This window comes from Pavona decussata, unplaced genomic scaffold (genome assembly GCF_977016875.1).
Source record: "Pavona decussata unplaced genomic scaffold, jaPavDecu1.1 SCAFFOLD_102, whole genome shotgun sequence".
Classification (NCBI taxonomy): domain Eukaryota; kingdom Metazoa; phylum Cnidaria; class Anthozoa; order Scleractinia; family Agariciidae; genus Pavona; species Pavona decussata.
In genome coordinates, this window is record NW_028145517.1 from 8,882,769 (window position 1) to 8,910,068 (window position 27,300).

Genomic DNA, 27,300 nt, shown 5'->3' on the forward strand with positions numbered 1-27,300 from the left:
ATGCCTAGCGGAAGAGTCACAAGGGAAATCACAATTCTTTCCTCTTTCAGCTGATCTTCTCGACTATTTCATGGTCCAGAGTTCTGAGACGTTAGGCAGGAAAAACATGGATCGCAATCGTTTTCCGTCAGATATTTCTGAGAGTTCGCTAAGCGCTGACAGATTGGAAAACATTTTAGGTGGTTCTGATAATGAAGAACATCCCATTGTGGAGGGTAGTAACTTACGCTTTTCACGGAATGCCCGAAACGATGTATTTCTCGAAGAACCAGAGGCTGTCGCCTTGGCACAGTACGATGACTTTCACACCATTGACTGGGTGCGCGATCGTCAGAGAGAGCGAAAGAGGTTTCGTGAGATGCGGCGAATGAAAAGAGGAAGTTTTTGGGAACGGTTGAAACAAGCCAACGATGCTTGGGCAGGGTGGCTTGTCGTGTTTCTTGTTGGTCTAGCGGCAGGATTATGCGCTGGGATTATAGACATTGGAGCAACCTGGATGACTGATTTAAAGCTTGGTGTATGTCCTGAAAATCTCTGGTTTAATCAAGAGTCGTGCTGTTGGTCAGATAACACAAGCTTTCAAGAGGTTGGCTGTCATCAGTGGAAAACCTGGGCGCAAGTTTTCACTGGTTCACATAGTGGTGCCGCGGCATATGCGATTAACTATTTTCTCTACGTTATTATAGCTTTATTGTTCGCTTTGCTAGCTGTCGCTCTGGTTCGTTGGTTTGCACCTTATGCCTGCGGAAGTGGAATCCCTGAGGTGAGATTAAAAGCTAGTAGGTTAATATGTAAGAGCAGATACCTCACAGAAAATCAAATAATTATATTGTGATCTCAGATTCCCCTATATTGAACCTGTAAGAGGTGAGGTTTCTAGATGAGCGAGGCCATACAGGAAAATTGCAAATAAAAACGAAGTCAGTATTTTTGTACTGTGAGCAACCTGCCTGTAGTTTTTCAGTTTTGACACCTGTACCAGAAAGAAAATTGGACATCTGCATTTTAGTAAGTTACAAGGATGTCATCCAAAAAGATGTTTTGTTGCATAATGCATCTTTATTTAAACGCAGTGGCTATTCGTACGGCACCCGTACGGCGACTTGTATTTGCTATTTGTACGGGAGTCCGAAGATTTCATAGGATTTCTCTGTAATTCCTGATTCTCGCTTATCCAAATTATTATATTTACCTTTAGAAGGAATAAGCGAATCCAGTGAGTGCCCTTTCTTTGAGCGAGATAAGTTTGCGTACTCTCTGCTCACTAAGCGAACGAGCCACTCGCGACACTTGGAATTGTTTTGTGCTATATTCACGCACACTTCACGCGATTAGAAGAGACCGTACAGCGACTGGTATATATATTTGCTATTCATTTGGGATTCCTATGAGTATCAGTAAAAATTATCATTAAATTTAAGAATCGTTAACCTGGTTGAGAAATTCAGACAACTGATCCTGACCGGTGGTATACTGATTAAGCAGTTCCGTGGACTCCCGTATTCCCAACCTACGTGATGCTATTCGTACGGCCAGAAAGCCGCGAAATGGGAGTTTCACTTAATGGAAGACACTCGCATTTCCGTACAGAAATTATGTTGAAGATAACAGAACACACCTCTCCTTCTGACACAGGTATAAATTTTCACTGCAATGACTGAAACTGCGCCTACTAGAGAAGGAAGAAGAATTCCCGTATGAATAGCAAAAATGCGAATAATTCGTACGGGATTACCAACGTGAGTTCAAATTCATTGAATTACCAAGTTGTCACTTACACCCCGATGCAAGTCAGTGTATTATAACTATTTATAAAGTATAAGAAATTCTTTTCGCACATTTTTAAGCTACAGCGTACTAATTGTAGCCAGTTGATCTGTGAAGAAGAGGTTGCGTGACATGTGCGAGTCTATGTTAGTAGCTCGGAAAAAGTTTGAAGTGTCGCGAGTGGCTCGTTCGCTTAGTGAGCAGAGAGTACGCAAACTTATCTCGCTCAAAGAAAGGGCACTCACTGGATTCGCTTATTCCTTCTAAAGGTAAATATAATAATTTGGATAAGCGAGAATCAGGAATTACAGAGAAATCCTATGAAATCTTCGGACTCCCGTACAAATAGCAAATACAAGTCGCCGTACGGGTGCCGTACGAATAGCCACTGCGTTATTTAAAGGCCTATCAGAGTCTTCACGTTACCATGACATAAATAATTCTCCATTAAGTGATGTCACCAACTGAGAAAAATTTTCTTATATCCTCATACTCTATTATGGTGTATGTGTTCAGTTTCTTTCCTGCCATCTTGCGTATGAACAAGAATTGAAAACTTGACAATGTGTGCATAATTAAGTATTTGCATGTACAGCTGTATGTGTCTGTTATTCTTGGTGATATCTAAAACTGCCATGCACATACTTGCCCCCTGGGGGGAGGGGTAATCTGAATTTTTTTGTTAGTTATGTGCTGCTGGGACTTTGGGAGTCACGTATTTCTAGTAACATCTTGCGATCCTTACATAGCCTGCACACTGGAAATCCCTACCATGTCCCAGGTTTGCTCTTCCCTGTTCTCTTATAAAACTAAATTCTTCTTGCCAATGGTCAACTGTTGGGCTGTTTTTTCACATTCACTCGCTTGTATCAATCAATCAGTCAGCCAGTCAGTCAGTCAGTCAGTCAGTCAGTCAGTCAGTCAGTCAGTCAGTCAGTCAGTCAGTCAGTCAGTCAGTCAGTCAGTCAGTCAGTCAGTCAATCAATCAATCAATCAATCAATCAATCAATCTATCAATCAATCTATCAATCAATCAAAGACTTTACTACTAACCCAAAAGTAGCTAGCCAAGGAGAAATACCCGTCTACTAATTGGGGACAGTTAATAATACAATAATATTAGAAGCCTACACTACCTATCAACTGGGAAATGTCGTATTTTTGTAAAACGGCAAGTGTGAACCCCTACACCAACTGTAATATATCAATTAAAAGGTTTTATCTTGGGCATTGTATAAATCATTCCAGCTAAAACAAAGGACGTCACAGAAAAGAATGAAAAGTGTTTAAAACGAGAAAATAAAAACCTTAAAGTACATCTCTCTTCTCGTATACACTGGGTATACCCCTAAACTATAGCTTAATTTGCAGATCTCAGCACACAGTTTCTTGTCAAATGGTGACTTGGTCTTAAAAGTGTAAGAGGAAAATGTTACAAAAAATGGAGGGGTGGTTAATCATGTCTTATGTGGGAGGGGGGTAAGATTTTATGTTTCCATTGGGCAGATCTCTCCAAGATCTGTTTGGTGTCCAAATTTGATACGAATTGACCCAATATTGAGTGCATAATGACTTCTTGTGCATGTTTCTTTTTCCAGGGGACTATGCCCATGTACAGCTGTATAGCACTTTCTCTCCTAAATTCTTCATACTACTGATCAGCTTCCCAGAAAAATTATATCCTATTTTACACCAAAACTATATGATATCTATACCTTATCTCAGACTAAACTGCTTTAAAATAAAACCATACCCTTTACAGCGGCACATGCCCATTATTACACATCCATCCCTCTGGGTCCTTGCCTATTTATATCTAAAGTATGGTTGTTTACTTATTCTGGGTTGTGGTCCCAGATAAACTTTGAGTTTACAACTAGTTGTTAATAAAAATATATATTTTTATCATAAGTAAACTGCATTCATTCTGTTGTTAGCACCAATGAAACTAAATACCGTATGCCTAGCTAGGAGTTAAATCCCCACAGCTTTCCAAATGCCACTGTAATACTCTAATCACTGACCCACAGGTAGACTGCTGGTGTGCTTAGTTATTTTTATGGGGTTCACATGTGACACGTGCCCTATGAAATACTTGAACATATAATACACAAACATTAGCCAATGCAGTGTATGTAGTTCTGCTGAGTTTCACATTTCACATCTTTCTTTTGTCTAAGTAATGATTCTGATCACTTATAAATGGTTGTATTTACCTTTGCTTTGTAGATCAAGACAATTCTAAGTGGATTTATCATTCGTGGTTACCTTGGTCGGTGGACACTTATCATCAAATCGTTGTCAATGATGTTAGCTGTGTCTGCTGGTTTAAGTTTAGGAAAAGAAGGTCCTCTTGTTCATGTAGCAGGTTGCTGTGGAAACTTTTTCTCATATATGTTCGCCAAATATAGCAAAAATGAAGCCAAGAAAAGAGAGGTGTGTGCTTGGTATACTTATAAAAGGTCTTTTTAGGCTTGATTACCAGCTGGTTCTCTGGGATTTGGACCCCTAGTCCCCTGCCCAATACCACCCCTGAGCAAAAGTGGACCTCAGAGAGTAGCAGAAGCCAAGCCTAAGGTTGTGCTACTGGAGGTTACTTTAATAGAAAGCCCCAAAGGTCCTACAGAGCTCTCTTGTAACATGCTATACAGTTGACTCCCAATAATTCGAACCTTCAAGGGAAATTGAAAAAGGTTCGAGTTATCGGGGGTTCGAGTTATCAAGGGTAAAATTATTTAGAAAATGACCTGAAAGGAAAGGTAAATTGGTTCGAGTTAGCGCGCGGTTCGAGTTAGTGAGGGTTCAAGTTATCGGGAGTCGACTGTATCTTGTTTAAATGCAAGATAGTTTTTAACTTTTCTATATGTGGATGAAATCCTAAAGTGAGGCCTTTAACCTGACAGTTAAATGTTCAACATCTAAAACTTGGCACTTTTGGCTTTTCACACACTTACAAAGGTAAATGGCAAATGACTAAGTAATGGTTGCTTTGCTTATAGGTTTTGTCAGCTGCAGCTGCAGCTGGTGTATCTGTGGCATTTGGTGCTCCTATTGGGGGTGTCCTGTTCAGTTTGGAAGAAGTCAGCTATTACTTTCCAATGAAGACATTATGGAGGTCATTTTTCTGTGCAATGATAGCTGCCTTTACACTTAAGTACATGAACCCATTTGGAACAGGTCGCTTGGTTATGTTTTATGTGGAATATGACACTCCATGGAAACTTTTTGAACTGGTGCCTTTTATCTTTTTGGGTGCACTAGGGGTAAGTATTCAACCGGACTTCCATTGGAGTGAAATATTTTTTTTTTCAGTGAGACTCGTGGGAGCTAGGCCATTACTGTGATAAAATCCTACAGTACATATACTGCTAGGATCTAAACGTCGATGAGTTGTATGTGTGAAAGAAATGTGATGTTATGTTTTAAGCCTGGTGGTTAATTAATAGATTTACTTTTTCAGTCAGTGGTACAGGCATACCAAAAATAAGGAAAATTGAGTGATCCCAACATGGTTAAACCTGTGACCTTCAGATGCTCTACTAATGAGCATGAAGGACTTGTGGCCAGGAGCTAGAGGATTTTTAAAACTGTCATGCCCAGCAGCTATGTAAATGATAGCAGTCAGCTAACTTCACAGCATAGCATAGAATTTATCTTTGGTGATCATTATCTTTATTCTCATAACCTACATATTGGATAAAGCAGTGATATTGTAAGAATAAATTAGATGCTGGTCACTATATGTTGGGTCTTACATGTAAAAGGAGCAAATCAATGTGAAGTTACAGATTGAAGTTCATCCTAGTGAACCAATTTTATTTCATTTGCATTAGAACCGCTCACAAATTCTTGTTCTCTTGTTCCAGGGTCTGATTGGTGTTTTGTTCATCAAAGCTAATCTGTGGTATTGTAAACGGAGGAAAACTACAAAACTAGGGCAATATCCAGTTACAGAGGTTAGTTTATCAGTATTTAGAGAAGTAAGGTGTTCTGACTAAGTATTTTATATAAAAATGGAATTTAAAACTGGCATATAATTTATGTATCATAAAAAATGATATTTAATTTTTTAATTAATAATGCTTTAGAAATACACAAGCAAGTAAAAACTGATGATATAATGTTCCGACGTTTCGGCGACGTCATGACCCATTCTCAAGAAATGAATAATACAAGCGAGTTCAACAGAGTAAGATCTTAGATTTGCATTAGTGGGGTAATTTAAATAAATACTTTGGCGCGAATCGAATCTGTTTGTACATTCAAGCATCAAGCATGGTCTTAATTGTTTGATGTACAGCAATTCGTTAATTAAACAATCAAATTTGTTCCTGCATTTTTTCAGTACTTTGAAACAACTAAGGAGGTCTTCAGGGACTGCGCTCGCATGGTCATTATCATAATGTTTCCGCACAGAGGATGAAGTACTGTTGTGGCCAACAACGTGTGCATGCAGATGTGCATGAGTATAACCAATATAGCTACCTGTATCGCACAGGTTACATTGAAAACGTTAAACTACACATTGTTGGTTAACTAGCTGTGGTTTGGGCTCAAATTCTTGGAGATCTTGGCCAATTTACCAGTTGGATTGTGGTTTGGAGCTTAAGACTAAGGTCTTTCAACTGAGTCTTAACAATGTCAGCGGAAACTTGATCCTTAAAAGGAATGATCACTTGGGTCACGTCATTTCCATTACTGGCGAGGCCTGCATGTCTGCTGGTCAGCAACTCTCCAGTTGATAAAGGTGTTAATGGTGGAGTTGATGAGGTGTAGAGGGTACTTTAGGCGTGAAAACACAGACTTCAAGCATTCACACTTGTCCGAAAAATAAATCCATGACGAGGATAACCCGTGAGCATGATCCAGCATAGTTGTTAATAAGCTTCACTTGTACCGGTTCTGGTAATGGAGAAGTAAGCCGGTATTAGTAGGTTTCACGTAAACCCTGGTCTCAATTTGGGGTGCTTTTTGATCTCCATGGTAAACTTGACAGCAGGGTGGGCGTGGTTGAGGGTATTACGGAAATCCGTAGCTGTGATGATATCGAGCATAACTATGAGGATATCATCGACAAATCTGCAGTAATAAGGAGGCAACTTGCCAACCATCTTTAGGTCTTCTTCCAAAGATGACATAAAGACCTTAGCTAGTAACGGACCAAGGGGGGAACCCATAGCCACTCCATTGATTTGCTCATAGAGGGAACCATTAAATTGGAACAGCTGTTCCTTCGTAGCCACACTCAGGAGATCAATGAGGTCCTCCTTTGATACTCGCTTGTATTATTCATTCCTTGAGAATGGTATCATGACGTTGCCGAAACGTCGGAACATGATATCGTTAGTTTTTACTTAGTCTCCCTAGCAGCCGTTTTTAGTGTCGTCACGCAATGCTCCTCCCCACGTTGCGTGATGACACTAAAAACGGCTGTGAGGGAGTCTAGTTTTTACTTGCCTGTGTATTTAATCTTTTAGTTTTAAAAAGTGCGTGAAATGGTATACAAAACAACTACTGACAGTAATATTAATTATGAATGGATAAAAAGTATGGAAGCTACATGTAGAACTTTAGGAACCACAGCATAGTTTTCCTATCCGTAATTATCAGTACCTGGATTTAAATGATAAGTGTGAAATTCAAGCACTCGCATTATTGAAAATCATTTTATTAATACTTTTGCTTTTTACTGTGTTCTGTTTTCAGGTTTTATTGGTGACTCTAATCACTGCATTATTAGCCTATCCAAATCCATATTCCAGGTAGTGTACTGCTGATATAATTTGATGTGCTAAACTTGGTGAAGTCTTTGAGGCATTTAGTGGATTATGTACAAGCTGAATTCCCTTCAAAGTAACCCTATTAAGGCAAACTAAAGTGTTTAGTAGCAGCACAGTGGAACCTTGTTTTACCGAAGTGCCAAGGGACTAGGCAAACTGGTTCATTTAATATCAAGGTTCTGTTCCATACATTTTAAAAGGCCAGGCTGGAGAATATCATTCACGTTGTTATACAGAGGTTCCACTGTACATGAACATCTATAAAAATACCTGCAGAAATTATGTGTTGTGCAATGTAATAAAACCAGGATCTCTAAATAAATTTGCAAAATGCTACTGACACCTAACCTTTGCTCAGTAGCTAGCCTTCAAGTAACTTGTCTGAGATGAACTCAGATATGCCGAGCAATCACATACAACCACCCTCCTCTCCCTGGCTGGACTGGGTCAGGTGGCCCATTATACACTGTAGCTGTTGTGAGATGGTATTGAGGCAGGGTTTTGCTCTTAGAATTTGCAAGTTCTGAACGCTGATTTATGTTTTGTTTCTTTAGGGAGAGCAGCAGTGTTCTGATCAAACGTCTCTTTTCTCAGTGTGGTCCAGATGACATCTCAGAACTATGGTATAGCTGAATCAGTCTTACATGTACTTTCAATTATTATAATTTTTTTGTCTGACCATACGTAGTCTTAGGGAAGTTTTTAGGTTCTTAAATGATTACAAGTCTAGCACAATGTCTGTTAGTTTTTTTTATCATAAATACTGTGTCTTGGCCTACTTTCATCTGTACAGGTAGGTCTAACATTTGAGAAAGTACTGCTGACACTCACAGGACAGAGTGTCATCCATTGATTGCTTCTACACGAGACTCAGCTCTTGTTGCTCCTTAATGCATGATGATAATATTACCAGAGCACTCCTCTAGTTTGTGTGCAGAAGAAGTTTGCTCACTTGGCTCACTGTGCTGCCTTCATGAAAAATATGCTGTGTGAAATCTGGGCAGAGCACAATGCTGGAAATAACAGTTGGTTATCAGATATTGTCCAAGCATGTTTCTAAATTACCAAAGACTTATTATAAAGTTTCTCAGAGATGGTCTCCATGCAGAAAGATATGCCTCAGAATTTGTCTTATTAAACTTAACTGGTGGCATTTGCTATTATAAAGAGCATTTAAAATACAAACTGCTAAACACTCTCCCAATTTGATAACTTTGAGCTAATATTAAAAAGTGGCTGTGCATTTTTATCTTGCTTAAGTGAAAAGAGTCCTTTCAGACCAGTGGTGGCACTATGAAACAACACCATTTACTCAGGCTAATTCTGATCATCCCAAGGTGTATATGGTGTAAAACCTTTAATTTTTACAATAACTGTCAAAATTCCTGCATGCTGATTGACTTGTAGCTATAATTTGTCTATAAGAGTACATGTAATAAAAATGACATCAGATGTAACACATGCACTTTCTCAGTGGAAAATAAAGCCAGTTCCACTGTACTTTTTCCATGTAATTATAAAAAACAAATTGATGGCAGTTTTCTATGGTCTATACTCTATTTATAGACCATAAAATGATGCCATAAAATGTTCAAAACTTGGCAGTGAAACCATTTGCCTGCAGCTGGTGGTTCCCCTTGAGTTTTGAACATTTTATGTTGTCTTTTAATAATTATTATTGTTAATTATTGATCTTGTATACCAATGGATTATGAACCATAAAAATCCAAGATGGCAGATGTGTGGAACAGTATGCAATATGTCATGAAAGGTGTCATCGTGTTTTGAAAATTATGATAGCTCAGATTAATCATTTGTCACCCAACTGTGCAGCATAGGTGTTGATACTCATTGCCCAATCCACCAATCACTAAAAACCAAACCGAGGAACAAAATACACTAGTCACATCAACTGTGGTGCTACTTACATTGATATAAGGGCAGTTGACGCCATCACCCGATGAAGACCAGCTGTGTAGCGGTCAAAGCATTGCAATCAACACCTTTGCTACACAATTGTGAGACAAAAGATTAATTTGAGCTATCAAGTTGGCAATCTGTTTCTCTCCATCCACATTTTTCACCCTATTTGATGCATACATTTCTACAGTGATTACCAGAATGTGCGGAACTCGACTGTGAATGTGAATGATCCACGCTGGCCAAGTGCTGAGGCAGGCGATGGAGTAAAAAAGGCAGTGTGGCAGTTGATTCTGGCCATGATCTTCAAGGCTGTCATTACCGTGTTTACGTTTGGAATAAAGGTAAACATATTTTAGTTGTTTTCACAAGGAAATGCCCTCATTGTCTATTATCTAAAATGGTGTTTTTTGCAGTAAACCGCACTTGGTCTGCTTATTAATTTATGTTAAAAAGAACTATAGAGAGCACATTTGCAGACTATTCAAGTTATTACCAGGACACACCAGAACGTGCTTGTATTCTCTATGAGGCTAATTGACACATACCAATTAACTGGCCTTGCTGACTTGGCCCAATTTGAGAATGGATATGAGTGAGAGACTAAAATCAACCCAGCTTATAAGAAATCTGTGTGGAAATCTGTACTACAGCTTTTTTGAACCAGGCTGATTTTCACCCTGTGCTACTGATCTGACAAAGTGTATACCATGTATTGGCTGATAAATCGGTATGTGTAAATTAGCCTTTAGCACTGTTCAATTCTCATTAGGATAGCAGGATCAATGTTGAAATTATTGTTAAATTAAAGTTATAGTTTGTTATGTGTTGAGTTAAATCAGATTTCTTTAACATTGACATCAGTTTGCAGGTTTCAGTGTGATTGTACTTGTAACGGAAGTCCCTTATCAATAGATTGTTGTTGTTGTTTTCAGCTTGTAGTGCTCACCTTGATTGATTAGCCTAGATCTTAATTACGTACCCAAAAAGTCAATCCATAAATCAAATAAGTAAATATTGCATGTCACATTGGAATCATTGTAACTTTTAGGTACCTGCTGGGTTGTTTATTCCAAGCATGGCAATTGGAGCTTGTATGGGAAGAGTTCTAGGTATTGGTATGGAACAACTTGCCTTGTAAGTTTACTGCAACAAAGACCCTTTTTGTGATAACAATTGGTTGGCCTTAGAGAATGGTTTGCTGGCTACATTTAAAACAGGTTCAACTGTTTTCTTAAAGGAAGTAATTAATGAATGAAGATGGTATGATATATGTATATGAATTATACTTTCCTCTGCTATTGTTTACCAGCATTACTGTATTAATTTTACAATATAATTTCAAGAACATAGTAGCTTTCTTTTTCATTTAGTTACCATTTGATTCAGTGGAATAAATAATAACATCAACTTCTTGGGACTTTGTAATTGAAGAGCAGACTGGAAAAAATCCAAAGTGACTTTTTAGGTGTTTTTTTTTCTCTCTTCTGCTCAGAAGTAGCTGAATTTTTGCATGCTGTAACTATATAAGGATACAATCAGATAATCTTGATGGTACCTAAAATATCTCAAAATTGTAAATAATTATTTGTGATTAAATTTTTTCATTGTTGTTGTTTCCTTTCTCAATCCAGCCACAACCCCCAGTGGTACATCTTTGAGTCGTCGTGTGGTAAATCTATTGCAACTTGCATAACTCCTGGATTGTATGCAATGGTTGGAGCTGCTGCAGTGCTAGGTGGAGTCACAAAAATGACAGGTGCCTATTGAATAATATTATTGGAACTGATTTGTCAATCATGCCACCCCAGGTATGGGATGACCTCTTTTCCCAAGACTGCACTCTCAAAAGATCATTAGACAGTAATCTTCCTCTTCATCATCATCATCCTCAGCATTCTCATCATAATCATTTTAATCCTCATCATCATCTTTGCTATCATCGCCATTGTCATTGCCATCATCATTGTTGCCATCGGTATCATCTTTGTTGTTATAGTCAATTTATCATCATCATTTCTTCCTCGTCATTATTGTGAGACTTCACAAGCTCTTGCGTGCCCAGTGTACATCCATGTAGCACACCATCTGCCATTATTTCATCAATACAAGCATAGCCAATCTTCTCCCCTCTCATAGTCTTTTCTCTTCCATTAACACATCAATGACACCTATGTCTTAGGGCACTTTCCAATTATCAGAACTGGCCAGCCAGACCAGTCAGTCGGTTAATGGAATGGGTCATTTTGAAGGCATTATTCTGCGAAATTTTCAAACTAAAACATTCCAAAATTGGTTCCTGCTTTTCTGAAGAAATTGGAAGTACCAGCATGTGACCAGACCATCAAATTTGTGCATTCCCTTTTGTGACATGTCTGATTTGGCCGGCCAGTTCTGAAGGATCAAAACTCTGACATGCTAACCACAACACCATCATGCCTCAACAATATCCTGAATACCTTGGTATTAATTTTCTTTCAGTTTCGCTTGTGGTGATAATGTTTGAACTGACTGGAGGACTGATGTACATTGTGCCATTGATGGTGGCTATCATGACAAGTAAATGGATTGGAGATGCATTTATAAAAGAAGGAATGTATCCTGCCACATCTTGAAAAAATAAGAATCTTAAACGTAACATAAATTTAATATAAAAATTATTAATAATGCTATATATCGTAAATTAATAGTAAGATTGAAAGGTCAGTTGCTTATTGAAGCATTTAACAAGAGATAATTATTAAAAGCTTGAAGCAATGTTAATCAATGTCTCAATGTATCTAACATCATTATCAAGGTAATGAATTATATCTAATGATGTGAATGTTAATATAAAATAATGTAATTTATTTACCCATGAAGCACCAAAGAGCTCAAGGAGCTCGTTCAAAAGTGTCTGTGTGTTCCAGGTTGAATTGGAATTTGGAAATGTTGGTTTTTGTGGAGGGAGGAAAACCAGAGAACCCGGAGAAAAATCTTCAGAGAAAGGGCAAGAACTAACAACAAACTCAACCCACATATGACGCCGAGTCGGGGAATCAAACCCAGGCCACATTGGTGGGAGGCAAGTGCTCTCACCACTGTGCTATCCCTGCTCCCCTAATGATATTCAAATTCAACTCTTTAAACAACTTCGACACTTAACAATCTTTAATCTTGGTTATGGTGTAGGAAACATTGATTTAAATATTTCTTGTTAAGTAGTTATCTTAAATCGGAAATCCTGTAAAATCGAGTAAACAAGTCAACTTGTAGGCCGTGACCATCATAGGCTGGTTTGTCTTTTCCACAAGAAAGTGCAGGGTTATAACATAATTGAACCCTTTCCGACATGATGGAGTAAGAGATGATAATGTCCCTGGATGAAAGCTTGTCCTTAAAATGTCACAGTTGTCCTCACCCCAAAGGCTATATAATGGGTTTATGTACTAGGTACCAAATAGGGCAGAGGCTGTGGGAGGTACCAGACACAGGAGGGGTGGGGCAGAGGCTCTGGGAGGTAACCAGCACAGGAGGGGTGGGGCATAAGCTGTGGGAGGCACCAAACACAGGAGTGGTAAGACAGTGGCTATGGGAGGTACCAGACACAGGAGGGGGGGGGGGGGGGATCATAGGTGAAGGCCCTTGGAAGCAGGAACCTGAGACCCCCTAACAACTGATATCACCACCACCATTATAAAAACAGTAAATGACTATTTAGTGCTTTCACGTTTAAATCACTTGACTCCCATCGTAGTTATGATGGACACATTCATCTGAATGGCTACCCTTTTCTGGATAGCAAGGACGAATTCACGCACACGACTCTGGTTGCAGACGTCATGAAACCAAGGTAAACATTCAAACACCACAGCAAGGCAGTGTGGTGGAGCGGTGAGGACACCGGACTTGGGGTTCGCTCTGGCTGCTAGCTGGAGTTGTTTCTCAGTAGTCCCTAGTCCAACTCCTCGGCTGTGCTTGTTAATAGCCAGCTTGTCTGCCTCCTGCCAGTTGAGATTTTTAACCACGTTATGATCAATTTAAATTATTTCTTTGTGAAGTTTATTGCTCAACCCCATTAGCACTTCTACCATAAACACTGCTGAGGGTAAAAAAAGGTCATTATTTATTTCGTATTATTTAGTAGAAAAGAAAAAAACGTTCTTAGTCCGAAAACAAGACAATAAACGAAAGTATCCATTTGCCCATCATTTTGACAGAAAGTTTTGGATTCACAACAGACAAGTAAATCAGTAATTTTAAAAATTCTTGTCAGTGGTTTAAATCGTTTTGTTGATTTTTTCAGTTGATTCAACGGTTTTCTTTAGTTTAGTCTGTTTTTTCAAGCGTTTTTTTGTTTTATGTTAGTTGTTTCAGCCATTTTTTTTTATTCCCTCAGTTTATTGTTTCAATGGTTTCAACAGTGTTGTCCATTTTTGTCACGGGTTTTAACCGTTTTCTTTATTTTTTTCAGTGGTTTCAATGCTTTGTCTTGTTTCTTCTGTGGTTTCAATTGTTTTGTTCATTGCTGTCAGTAGTTTAAACACTTTCCTTTTTGGTCAGTGATTCAAACCTTTTCAACCCCGTTTTTCAGTGCCTTCAACCCTTTTCTTTTATTTAGTTTTCAATATATTTCTTCTATTTCATTTAAGAGTCATTGTCTGAGAAAACCAGGCAGAGGTGAAAGATGGGGGTCGGCCGATTTCCTTCAAACTTTTACCATTTAATGTCTGTCCGAAATGATAATGAATGATGCTATTTAGCAATTCTCCTGCTGTTACGTTTCGTAGTTTGACCACCCCCCCTGGTTTTGACTCTCACTGACCCTGATGTCACGCAAAATATATGCAGAATTTGAAGGTCAATAAAATATATTTCGCGTCATTTCTGGGGACTCAAATTGATTGCTTGTATTGTTTACCGTCTAAAAAACGTTGTTAACGGAAAATATCCCGACTTAACATCAAACTTAATTTTTTATAGAATTTTGAAATTTCCTTGCGATCGCGAAAATGTCTTGGGCCAAATGTGAGGCAATTTCGAAACAGTTTTTCTCAGAGGTGCGGCGTTTCTTTCCGAAAATTTCAAGATATATTTTAAGCCAAACATCTGTTCTCCCAAAATCAGCAAACTCTAACTTGAGCCATTAAAATGCGTTTGCATGAGCCACGCTCGAAGTCAAAGATGATTCGGTATTTTTGCTAATAAAGTTCCACAGCGGGTTTGTTCTTTCAATTGTCTGTTATGTAACGAACATACCGGAGGTTCGGTCATCAAGCTTCTCTTGCCGTGGCAAGTTTCACAGGTATTTGTTGCTGTTTTTATTTTAGTTAACAATTATCGACAACAGACTGACTCCAAGACTTCATCTAGTATCAGGGAAAAGCTTGCTGTTACCAAGTTTAGAATGGAAATGTTAAAAGAAGCGGGAAATGTGTTCTGTTTATGATGACGTTTGACAAAATTGCCAATTACCGTGACATGTCACGCTTTATCAAATCAAGTGTGAGCTAACACCAATTTGATGTTATTCCTGCCCAAAGCGACACTCAACTAAATCTTCCAGGGAAGTTCTACCTCGGAGAGTTAAGATAGTTTCATCGAGCTTATCCAAAAACCCAAAATAAAAAACAAAAAAAGAAGAAGAAGATGAAATAAAGAAAAACCCGCTGTTGAACTTTATTAGCAAAAATACCGAGTAATCTTTGACTTCGAGCGTGGCTCATGCAAACGCATTTTAATGGCTCAAGTTAGAGTTTGCTGATTTTGGGAGAACAGATGTTTGGCTTAAAATATATCTTGAAATTTTCGGAAAGAAACGCCGCACCTCTGAGAAAAACCGTTTCGAAATTGCCTCACATTTGGCCCAAAACATTTTTGCGATCGCAAGGAAATTTCAAAATTCTATAAAAAATTGAGTTTTATGTTAAGTCGGGATATTTTCCGTTAACAACGTTTTTTAGACGGTAAACAATACAAGCAATCGATATGAGTCCCCAGAAATGACGCGAAATATATTTTATTGACCTTCAAATTCTGCATATATTTTGCGTGACATCAGGGTCAGTGAGAGTCAAAACCAGGGGGGGCGGTCAAACTACGAAACGCAACGGCAGGAGAATTGCTAAATAGCATCATTCATTATCATTTCGGACAGACATTAAATGGTGAAAGTTTGAAGGAAATCGGCCGACCCCCATCTTTCACCTCTGCCTGGTTTACTCAGACAATGACTCTTAAATGACCATAAGTTTTGTCTGTAACAATGGTCTACGAGGGCAACTGAAGCTGTTTTGTTTTCTTAGCTTGTTAGTTTTTGTTGTTGTTTTGTGTTCCTACCTTTTTATGTTCTTCTTTGCAGCTGCTTACAATAAGTTGCTAACTTTCTTTGTTCAAATGAAGGTTTACATATATTTTCACATTCAGTACATATTGACCAAAACAACACTCGCAAAACAAAATTATTTAATATTTCTACAGAAAAAATGACCCTCCTTTGTCCTGCATAACTCAAGACAGCTTTACTGTTGGAGACATAGGTACCTGTACATTCTTTATTACCTGAATATAACATTATCATAATAAGAAGCCTTTAGTTTTATAGCTTATTGATGACATTCATGGTGTCAGTTTGGAAAGGTGAAGTAAGATAAGGGAACAGATTTTTTTTTGAGAGGGTAACTCACAACAGTAACTCAAATTACTGACGAACTTGTGGCCCTCTAAAAGAAAAAACAAATTAAATCAAATTAAAAACCTACCCTTACTATACAGCTGTTAACATTTTAACATTTGATAATTTAATAATAATAATAATAATAATAGTAATAATAATAATAATAATAATAATAATAATAATAATATTATTATTATTATTATTATTATGTAAGGATGATGATGATGATGATGATGATGATGATAATAATAATAATAACTTGAGCACAATGATACAATAACTCAATAAAAACTCAAGTACAATGTTACAATGTTTGCAGTGTGACATATTTTCACATATTGATTTCCGAACTGAAATGACCCAGAGCATTTTTTCTTGTAGAACAACTTCTTGAAGAAACGGAGTTCGAGGGCTTTCCCGTTATAGTGGATAATGAATCGCAGAGACTGGCTGGATTCGTGCTAAGGAGAGATCTCAACATTGCCATCAGTAAGTCATGTTGGGGCACAAGTTTTCAGTGATAATGAGATAACATATAGTAAATATATTTGGCTGATTGTTGAAAAGGTGGTCGATGAAAATTTCAACACTTCACGGCACAACCAGGTCATGTAACAAGTAACTGATGCCCCCCATTGCAGAAACAAGGCCAAAGCACGACACGCGATTACGTGACAAAGTTCTTCATGCACAGTCAGCAAACTCCCACACAGCAGTTTGGTGCCCTACCAACTGACAACAACAACAACTTTATTGGATAAATAATAAAATTACATACAAAGACTTGAGAACCCTGAGGTAACTATCAAGCTATTCGAGGCGGGCTCAAGGAAAGGAAGAAAAAAAGAAGAAATGCACACACTCTAGTGTTTAGCCTAGTCACATATCTATATTTATATTTAAGTGGCAGGGATTCCGCAACAGCGTGAGCCAGCCTTTGTGCTGTTTCCTCGGACAAGAAACTGCTCCACATTGTCTAACGTGATCTTAATTATCATAAAATTTGGTGCACTTTTGCTATGAATTTCTCCCAAATTATTAATGATTTGAGAAGCTATATCAAACACTCGAAAGGGTGTTTCATCGGATTTCCAAACACCTCGAAGTTGGCAATAAAAAACGCGGCTCGTCTCGTTTTTTCAACCGACTTCCCAGTGTTTGCAAATCCGATGAAACACTCTTCCTCGTGTTGGATATATAATTTCCTTTTGTCTGCACAGGTCATGCTCGAGCTCGTGATGAAGAAGTGGTGTCAGCCTCACAAGTGTACTTCATGCCAAACCCCCCACGGTACCCCCCTCCTGGTCAGCCACCTGGTTTGAGTCTTAGACACATTGTGGACATGGTAGGCAACCTAACTGCTTCACGTAAGGCTTAGGGTTTTCTAATGTTTAAATAATTACACTAGAAGGTCTAATTTACAGCTAGCTAACTGTGTACTGAAACAGGCAATCAATAAAGCGAAAATTAAATACTGGGAATGTGTGTTTTAGTGGTAATTGCTGGTTTTGTGTTGAATCTTGACACTGCCTTTGTAAATCGTAATTGTGTAATTGTTTAGTTACTGATTTTGTTGACAACAAAATCCCAACAGTTAGCAAACACAATTTTCAGTATATAGTAGTAAACAATGAAAGCAAACTAAATTAAATAGTCACAAATTTGCAAAATACCACGAGAAATATTTGCCGAATCACGATAAAGAAACTGCTTAATATCTTCTGCATCGTTGGTGTATTTCAGAGTCCCATACAGATAACTGATGCTATGCCCATGGAGACTGTGGTAGAAATGTTCCGTAGACTGGGGCTGAGACAAACATTAGTTACACACAATGGGTGAGTGATTTATTAACATAGATATTGTCCACTGTTTTTCTCATAGTAACTAATATCCTTTATCGTAAAGGATGGGAGGCAAGTGATCTCACCACTAAGCCATCCCTGCCACTCCGATAAGATCAGATTCACGAAGAACTGCTGTATCCTGGCCAAATTGTTTGGGACCGTGGCCTCATTGTAACTGTTCTAGATGGTTTCACTTGTAGTCACCTCTTCCTTATATGTCGATTAACAAACAAATTTGTGATGTCTAAAAGACTCAAGAGAATCAAGCGACAGTCACGTTTGTGTGACTTGTCATGGTATGGAGCTTTGAGCCAATCACAATCGCCGGCAAACAATGAGTAATTTATGCATTTGGTTCGGCACATGGGAGGAGCGGCGTCTGAATCAGCTGCCGCTGTCGCATAATGCGGCAGACCCTTTCGAACTCAACGATGTTTGCTGCACCAAATTTAAAGTGCCGTACCAAACTGATTCAGACGCCGCTCTTTTGTCGGACTTAATTCATCAGTTAGGTTCGGCACATTAGTGGAGCGGCGTCTGGATCAGGCCTAAGCTTTCGACTCTGCTAGAGTCTTGTCCACAGGGAGAGCCTTTTGGACAGAGATCCAGACTGGTTTACGAGAGCTCTGATGATGGTCTCCACAACTCCTCTCGTAAACCAGTCTGGATCTTTGTCCAAGGCTGGTCAGGTCACATGTCACGTGACCTGACCAAATCACTGTGAACAAGACTCTAGCAGAGTCGAAAGCTTAGAATTTTACTTTCATACAGTGTAGAGTTAAAAACTTATAAATTCAACCAAAAGTACATATCCTACACAACTAACTATTCCGTTTTAAAAATGACATTAAAGATACGTGTTAATAATTCTGTAAACAAAGAGATATTCATCTTTCCCTTGGTTACTTATGTGGTGGGTTTAGTTTAATGATTCAGTTACCTCAAGGTTTAGCTGCATATAAAATAGCAGACATTATCTCAAAAGGAAAGTCTGGTTCGAAGGGCTAACGGTTTAAACCTCAGTTCTCGAATCTGTTTACAGTGGCCAAACCCTTATCTATTTGTTATGTGGAAAGGTTTATATCATTCTACTGTCCTTGGATTTAAATAGATAAAACATTAGTGTTTCATGACCAATATTTTACATTTCAGTCGCTTGTTGGGAATCATCACAAAGAAGGATGTGCTGCGTCACATTGCCACACTAGCCAACCAAGATCCAGATTCTATACTCTTCCATTAATAACTAATTAAATACCATAATTTATAAGGTCTTGATTGTACTAAATGAATTTCATGTTACCGTTCCATAATGGTGTAAATGTGGCAGATTAGCCTGGGACAAATAGGGCAGGTACCTCAGGACCCCAAGTTCTGGGGGACCGTAAGTTTTGAAATGCTAATAACGGACCTAAAATGGATCATACACGTAGATCTTTGATAAAATGCACGTTGGAAAATTGGGTTTGTGGAATACCCGCTCCATTTGACATTAAAATGTATTCATGAAGGAAAGGAAAGCTGAAAACCTCCAAATTTACCTTAGGACCTTGTAATTTCCATTTTTATGCAAACTATGTGAGCAAATTTTCTTTTGTTTTGGCACCAACATGGCGGCAATGCCATCAACCGATACAGTAGTTAAGAAGGTTAAAAAATTTTGCGTGTCCTGGTATGGCTCACACAGAAAAGGTGTAAAAACTAAAATCAATACAATGTTTCATAATTACGTTCTCTTTGTACATAATACTTGACAAACGAAACCCTTATTGTTGATAAAAAGTGAAGTATGCTTGGATCTCAATATTCATTTCATTTGTATGAAGTAACTAGTTTTCAGTAAACAAATTTATTCACTCCAACGTTCCTTCCGTCACCTTGATTATCGATACGCTATAGCAAATACACCTTCTGGCTTCTAGTCAAGAGGTATAAAACGAAAGATTGGAGTACTATGTGTCCATTTTAAGGGCACAGTATGGCTTTTGAGAACGATTTGACCGTATGCAACAGAACATTAATCTCCTAAAATAATTCAATTATTTTATAATGGTTACTCCTTTCAGGCTATTTTTGTATAACATAATAAAGGTTCCAAAGGAGTGTGTTTCAAGTCTAAATAAAATGCCAGACAGTCTTGATACACGTGACCGTGTACTTGGTTGTTATTACATAACAATGGTGTGGCAACCACAAAGTTGACATCTCCCTTTTTCTGTAATTTAACGTTTATTTACAAAACAAAGATATACAACAGTCGTAAATAAAAGGTAGTGAATCTTACAGAAAATGAGTAAATACAGTTAAAAATGTCTTGATTTCTAGTATACAGTTAAAAAGCCAATACAGTACCATAACTTTGAAAGAGTGAAATAAATAACTAAGCATTAATAAGCGGTTTTTCCCAGAGTATCGTTTTGATGTGTTTTGACAGTGGCGGGTCTGAGGGGTGGGGTGGGGTGGGGGTGAGGGTTGGGGGCAGGGCGACAATTCCTTCTTTAGACAGGACTCTTGTTCAGTTGGCAAATTTAAACCATACTGATTACACCGCCGGCATTGCCAAATATGTACAGTTTTTATTAGCAGCACACAAGAGAACAATGTGTAAAATACTTTTGAAATAAATTTGTTATTTTTATGTATAATTGAAGTAAGGGTGTTCAAAAACTAATTTCGTATAAAGAACGTGTAACGATAAGAGTCATTTCCCTTAGTGTTTACTGTGTTAAAAGTAACAATTTGTCAAGTTGCGAAAAATTCACGATTGGTTTTGGTTTGCTAAGGAAATGGCGCAATTTCTTTTAAGCCAATAAAAGAACGCAATATTGCATAACCAAAGCAACACGCGAGCTTTCAACGGTTTGGCAACTTTTGTGTCAAAGCAGGAAACTTTTCATGCGGCCTTACCCACCCTTGGAGACCCACCTATTTCGACGTTCCGAGGTTCAGCCCTTGGGTCTCTCAGGATAGGCCTGACCAAATTGTTACTTTCTTGCATATAAAGAGGCCGCGATTCTCTTGATCAGCAGCATTAAATAGCAGAGGTCTCCATTCTCGGCGCTGACCAAAATGTCCTGAACAAACTCGTCCGCTAGGTCTACCAAGTAGCATGGCGAGGCGTTTAAAAGACCGAGCGATTGTTATTAATCTAAAATTGACTTTCGGAGAGTTCTTCCCCGCAAAGCGCACTTGAACTTGTGTCGTGTCCGTCCTGTTCCACTGTCAACCTCTGTAACTCAATCCCACCGAAAAACGACACACTTGCGAATGAACAACGCCGACCTTCGTCTGCGTGTTTTCTCTGAACACTTTCACGAGCCTGTTCAAATAACTGCTCCATGTTTCCATCCGCGCGTTTAACACTCTCGTTCTTGGGAGACTGATTCCCTCTCAGTCTCTTTAATTCCATTTTCACCTGTAAGGATGGAAGACAAGCCGTATGTGTCAGTTCATAATGAGATCCTTAAACAACAATGATGGCAACACTCATGAAAACGTCACTTTACGCTTTAACCCCCAATATCAAAGAACAAATTCTCCTATCTTGTCTCCAGACTTTTTTTTTGTTTTTTTTTGTAAAGGTACTGGGTAGAAGTTATTAAAACATCAAGAAAATTCATGTTATTCCTTGTAAGGTATTGCGCATGGGTGGGTTAAAGTATTCCACTGCATAGATTATTCACTGCAGAGAAACGAGACTCAACCTCCAAAAAGGTTCATCCAATAAGCGTGCAATGGAATAACTTTGCTCAGTAAACCTATTGTGTAGCGACACTTTCGTCACTGTCGCTTAAGTTCCTGATAACTACACAGTGACAAAAACCAAAACTATAAAACCTTGCTGATATTGCGATATCGCTGTGTCCTCCACGTGCCTAATCTCGTACCCAGAGACCTTCTCACTCTACCGAAGAGTGAGAAGATCTGGGTACAAGATTACCACGTGCTAATCACATGGCATACACCTGCCACTTGTAAATAGCTTACGCTGATTTGTTAATACCTTCAACGTTAGTGATCTTGTCAAAAATCATGGATCATAAAACTTTATGATCCATGCAAAAATATTTATAATATAAAAAAAAAAAAATCATTTATTTTCCTTTGAGGTGTATTTAGAACCGATACGAAAATATAGCCAACTTAATGTCCCGGAAACATTAAACTATAGTTCGGACAGCTACAGGGTCAAAAAACATACGAAATATCCCTGAGAGATGTTGCCTTTAAGAAACTCCTTTTTTTTTTGCACAAGGAATGCCAACAAATTAGATGCTTGTTTACATCAATCAATTTATATCTGCTTTCTGCGTCCAAATCCTTCAATTGAATATTGTTGTTCGTACTCGACCTCGAACGCCATTAATCAAACACCGTAAAGCGCAGACGCAGTGGGGTTTACTGAAAGAGCTTTCTCGTCCCCAGGGCCCGGCTCGTGATTCAACCGCTGACCAAATATCTTAGACACGGGCGAACCTCTCATGAAGTGAACGGCTTTTCCGTGTAACACAAATAAAGCAAGTAATTTATGACTATCAGTGACAGCCTTTAAAGGGGAAGTATCACGGGAATTTGGTGTTGTATCAAAAACCCCAAAACGTTTTTTATGAACTGCAATCTAAAATTATTGCTCAAATTTGTTGTAGATTGTCACCCCAGTGTACTAAGACTATCTATGAGTGTCTCTGGCTACAGATGGACTGGGTTAGAATGGACTGCAACAAGTTCTGACGTTTTCGTTTCCAAAATGCACTAGAGCAGATCATCAGTTATTCCTTTCATAAATTACGTTGATTCTATTCTATGTGCTAGAATTATTTTGTAGCAAAGTGAAGTGTTGTCGCACCATTTTCACCACAAAAGGTCAAAATCCCCGTGGTACTTCCCCTTTAAACAATTAAAAAAAAAAAAAGAAGAAAGAAATTGATATCGAATGGGGTCGTACCGTGTTCAGGTTTGTCTTGAGGCTGGGGTGACATCTGTCCCATTGCCTGTTGCAAGTTTGGCAGAAAACTGCACATTAGAAAACAACTCAAGAGACTGCTTCAAAGTGAATGAGGAAGAACTTGAAGACCAGACAATTATCATTGTAAAAGGCTAGTTAGGCAATCCCAAAGAAACATGAAACTAAAACAGAGAGAAGTTGGAAATAACACAAGACCTGATGAGCGGAACGGCGTCAGACCCTTGATCTGCAGGAAGACCCAGCTATTAATTGTTCCTCTTTGCTCTGGCGGTCTTTTCATGGTTTGTACACATAATTGATAAAATGTACTTTGCAATGAGGTATTAAGAGTCCTACGCAGCCGTTATTATGGTCGTCACGCAACACCTCTTCTCAGCGTCTCAGCGTCAGCGCTAAAACGTCGGAGAGAACGTAATTAACTTGAAGGCTATCAGTGTACTGAACCAAACCTTACCGCTTCAACTTCTCTTCTCAACTGCTGATTCTCCTCGGTAACACGTTGATTTTCTTCAGTTTCAGGTAATGACTGTATAAATGGTCTGCCTAGCGATCTGCCGCTTGTTCCACGCTTCAAGGGATTCTCATCCGGGTTTTTGTATATTTTGATTACCTGATGAAAGAAGAGCATTGTAACTTGCGATCAGGCCTATTTCGTTTGATTGTTTGGTGTTTTTTGTTTTGTTTTGTTTTGGTTTGGTTTTTCTCCCGGGATGAGATATAAGGAGGGAGGGTATGATCGCAGGTTAAGTGCATTGCGATAATGTAATTTCAAAAAAACAAAGTTTCTTGGCCTTTAAGAAAAAAAATCTAAGAATCTTTTATTCTGAAAACCGGGATTTCAGTCGGAATCTGCTGTCTGATTGGAATATCGCGTGACCACGGTTTCCCGGTTTCCAATCACTTTCAAAGCCTCAGTTGTTGTCACACGAGACAACTTACGATGTAACCTGTAACGCAGTGATGATGTTAGCTTTGCAACGTATCTCGCAATGCCGCGAAAAGAAGAAGACCAGTCGACTTTTTCCCTTCTAACTCGCAACGCAATTGCTCGTTGCGAGACAAGTTTGGAAGAGAGGGTGTGAGGCACGCAATTTGTTCGTCCTCGTGTAACGGTACATTAACGCATGGGTATAGCTAAATTACTGCCCAGCTCAGTATCTTCCTTCGGGCTATGGCATGCTGATGAATCATATCAGTGGGGCTAGAAAGAGACCGCAGCAATTTTACTTTTCCGCAGTTTTAGTTTGGTCAAATTCTTCCTGCTTTCTTTGTACCTGTTTTACACTGAGTGCCATAGGTTCTGCAAGAAAGAGCGAACTCCGAGCGGTGAGGCCGAGGCAACGACGAACGAACGATTTGATATTTTTCAAAACACCACTCATTTGATTTCCGTTCTTCATCTTCAAACAGAACATCTCCGAGGCCACGGTAAATAAACTTGGATTAATATAAATGATGAGCGAAAACGTTCTCACCTTAGGCACAAATAGGATCCCAAGAGTCAGTGTGGTGCAAAACATGATGACAGCACAGATGAGCGAGAAGCTGACAGTTGGATGGCTGTTAGTGAAAAATGACACAGGGACGCCCACCGCGCACAGCAGTACCACGTTATACACGCTGATGCCGATAAAGCGAGAGTCATTCAGTGCAGGAATAGAGACCTTGCGAGTTTCAAATGCCAGGAACAGACCGAAGATAAGTAAAAGGCTGTGAAAGGTGTAAAATACGATGATCCATACAGTGAAATGAGGGCCAACACACTCCTCACGGTAGAGAACTGTCTTGTAATCACGGTCTTCTGATAACTGTCAATCAAAATTGAGCATATTACAAGTCAGACTAGCGCATATGCTAAACTATCATCTTCAATACTTGAAGCTCGCGTTTGTGTTTTCGTTTCCAAGCTGTTCATTTTTCTCTTGTGAAGCCTAAGGCCGAGACACACAATGCAAACACTACATACTACATTGCACGCAACAAGATTTCAACATTGCGCACAACAAAGTTGCATCTTGTATCCATCCTCACAATACTCCGAAACTCTACTTCGGAAATGTCGCACACAACTTTGTGGCAGTAATTTTGGGGATGACTGAATCATCACATGTTGAAATTGAAAACTGGCACACTACATGCTGTGTGCAATGTTGTTCCTTATTTAAGCCTGGTTTTCAGTGGCGACATAGGCATGGACATCAGTGGACTTATAAGATTCTAGGTCGGGTGAAATCGAAGTGATGGACATCAGCATAAGTGGAAGCATAAAAAGAGAGGGATTTAAGCGCTTTAATGCTTCTCTTTATCTTAATCACGATCGACGTCGTCTTCTTGAAGACTTAGGGTTATGTAACTTGAGAAACCCAGGCCTAACATTCGCGTTCCATTGATAAACTCAACTGTTGAGTGACTTTATTTTTCTACGCACATGACTACGATTATAAAAAAATATTAACTCTTTTGTTGGCATACGCGTGCACGCATCATGTGATTCTGCGGTGATAAAATTTTTCAACTCTTTTTGTTCGCTTTAATATCTATCATCACTCCGGATACAGAAAATATCTGTATTTTAGTTCTTTTCAGTCGCTTTGATTCTGTCTCGTTCGACTAAAAGGTAATAGCCATCAACAACAGTCTTATCATAAATGTATTGTTAACTCGGAAGCGTTGGAAACGCAGCTGAAAGTGTGCATTACAACCTAAATTAATCATTTGCGATTATTTACGCATGCTTCTTTTCGTGTACGCATGCGTTTTCCTTTGCCCTCAGTGTTTTCATTTGCGCATGCGTTTACTTTTGTCCTCGAGTTAATGATTTCATTTGCGCATGCGTTTACCTTTGCCCTCGAGTTAGTGTTTTCATTTGCGCATGCGTTTACCTTTGCCCTCGAGTTAGTGCTTTCGTTTGCGCGTGCTTTTTAAGTGTGAAAAACTTACCGTGTCAGTTCCCTCAGTCTGAACAATAACCTTTCTGCTGGGAGGATGCAGCGTCATCCAAATTACCATCAACAGCACATCAACAAACACTAAGGCTCCTACTAGACGAAACAAGTCCGAATCACGAACCACCTGTGGGGGGAGGGGTGGAAGATGAACAGCACATCAAGAAGTAATAGCGTTCTTTTCCCTCGAAACAAAGCCGAATCGGGAACCAGCTAAAAGCGGGAGGGGGTTAGGGGTGTGATGGTGGGAGGAGTGTGTGGGAAAGGAGGTAAAGAAAGTAAAATAATTTCTTAGAATCTCAAAAGCTCCTACCTTTCTAACTTTCTTGATGTTGGTAAAGATTTGATGAACTCGCCAAGTTTTTGAAAACATTGCCCCAAATCCTACTGTAAATCCCAGTGACAATAGACAGAACCGGGTCTAAAAGGACAACAAAAATACAGATTGTAAGAAAACGTGTTGCTCGTCTTGTTCCTGTTGCTGCTTGCTGCTGTTGATGATGTTGTTGTTAAACTCCACTTCACTTCCGAACATACTGTATACTCACTCTGCAGACGTAGTTGTAGCTTGGTGGTGAAAGCCTCCCATCCAATCCGTACATGAATACTGTAGAGTACATCATCATACCTCCCAAAAGAATCACATTATTCAGGTTTGGACTGGACAGTTTTATATACCTAAATAATGACAAAAAGGGGCACAAGTGCCTGTTAGACAACCTTTCTAACGTTGAGAAGAATTGTGAGTAAAACTTTGCATGCGTACTAACCTTTTCGCTCTGTAACGCAAGTTAAACCACAGAAAAAAGAGAGCTAAAGCAATTCCAAGAAAACTCAGGGCATTTGTTAAAATGATCAACCATAGTGGCATCTGGACAAACTCTGTCACGGTAATGGTTTTGTCGCGAGGAATTTTTCCACCTGTGAACGCAATTGCAAAAAGATAGATTATTTAAGTACAGCCTATCTTTAGAGGTACGCTACAGTACTTGACATACCGAAACAGGAATGATTACTAAAAATCCTTAGTTTGAGGATCAGGCTTTGCATGCTAGTTTTGTAAAGGCCGATTACATGAACCGATGGCTAGCTGGTTTGCCGAGATGAGTATCAGTACAGAATTACACCATGAGATTAGCAAGCCTCGCGCTGGCTAAATGTAAAAGATATCGTTTGACAATGTCTCCAACAAAGATAATAATTTTACTTTCCGTAATCCATCATTTTTTGTTAGGTTTGCTAACCACCTATATGTCATCCTCTAAATGATCCATAATTAATTTCACTTATCGGCGCCAATGTCAATATGAATATGCAAAACGAAAGATCGATTAACAAAGTTTTATCGTGGAAACGTGGAGGCACAGTCAGCCAGCCTGAACGAGTGAACAAGTGAACGCGATTACAAACGCTGAGGATC

At 38.9% G+C, this 27,300-nt stretch overlaps 2 protein-coding genes and 1 pseudogene across 3 annotated transcripts in view; 1 reads left to right on the forward strand and 2 right to left on the reverse strand.

Moving 5' to 3' along the window:
* Positions 1-70: 70 nt before the first annotated feature.
* Positions 71-20,114, forward strand: LOC146472138 (H(+)/Cl(-) exchange transporter 5-like). Its single transcript, XM_085120726.1, has 16 exons — positions 71-763; positions 3,997-4,203; positions 4,767-5,030; positions 5,634-5,723; positions 7,474-7,529; positions 8,102-8,170; positions 9,658-9,811; positions 10,519-10,604; positions 11,102-11,226; positions 11,949-12,063; positions 13,204-13,299; positions 15,927-15,985; positions 16,504-16,611; positions 17,343-17,467; positions 17,866-17,960; positions 19,122-20,114. Exons 1-16 carry the CDS (start codon positions 71-73, stop codon positions 19,210-19,212), a joined length of 2,433 nt encoding a protein of 810 aa, XP_084976852.1. The 3' UTR covers positions 19,213-20,114.
* LOC146472139 (uncharacterized) lies at positions 5,989-6,938 on the reverse strand (annotated as a pseudogene).
* Positions 20,115-20,445: 331 nt separating the features above from the next.
* Positions 20,446-27,300, reverse strand: part of LOC146472140 (gamma-aminobutyric acid type B receptor subunit 2-like) — a 44,178-nt gene continuing 37,323 nt past the window's right edge. Inside the window, exons 14-21 of one of the 2 annotated variants that reach the window (XM_085120725.1) lie at positions 26,651-26,801; positions 26,429-26,558; positions 26,194-26,301; positions 25,876-26,007; positions 24,411-24,743; positions 23,390-23,545; positions 22,915-22,960; positions 21,184-21,384 (exon numbers count right to left, since the gene is read on the reverse strand). In XM_085120725.1, the coding sequence (XP_084976851.1) occupies positions 21,326-21,384; positions 22,915-22,960; positions 23,390-23,545; positions 24,411-24,743; positions 25,876-26,007; positions 26,194-26,301; positions 26,429-26,558; positions 26,651-26,801 (1,115 nt within the window). In that variant the 3' untranslated portion in view covers positions 21,184-21,325. Of the gene's footprint in view, positions 21,385-22,914; positions 22,961-23,389; positions 23,546-24,410; positions 24,744-25,875; positions 26,008-26,193; positions 26,302-26,428; positions 26,559-26,650; positions 26,802-27,300 lie in introns of both variants that reach the window. The other variant, XM_085120724.1, reaches the window with a different exon arrangement.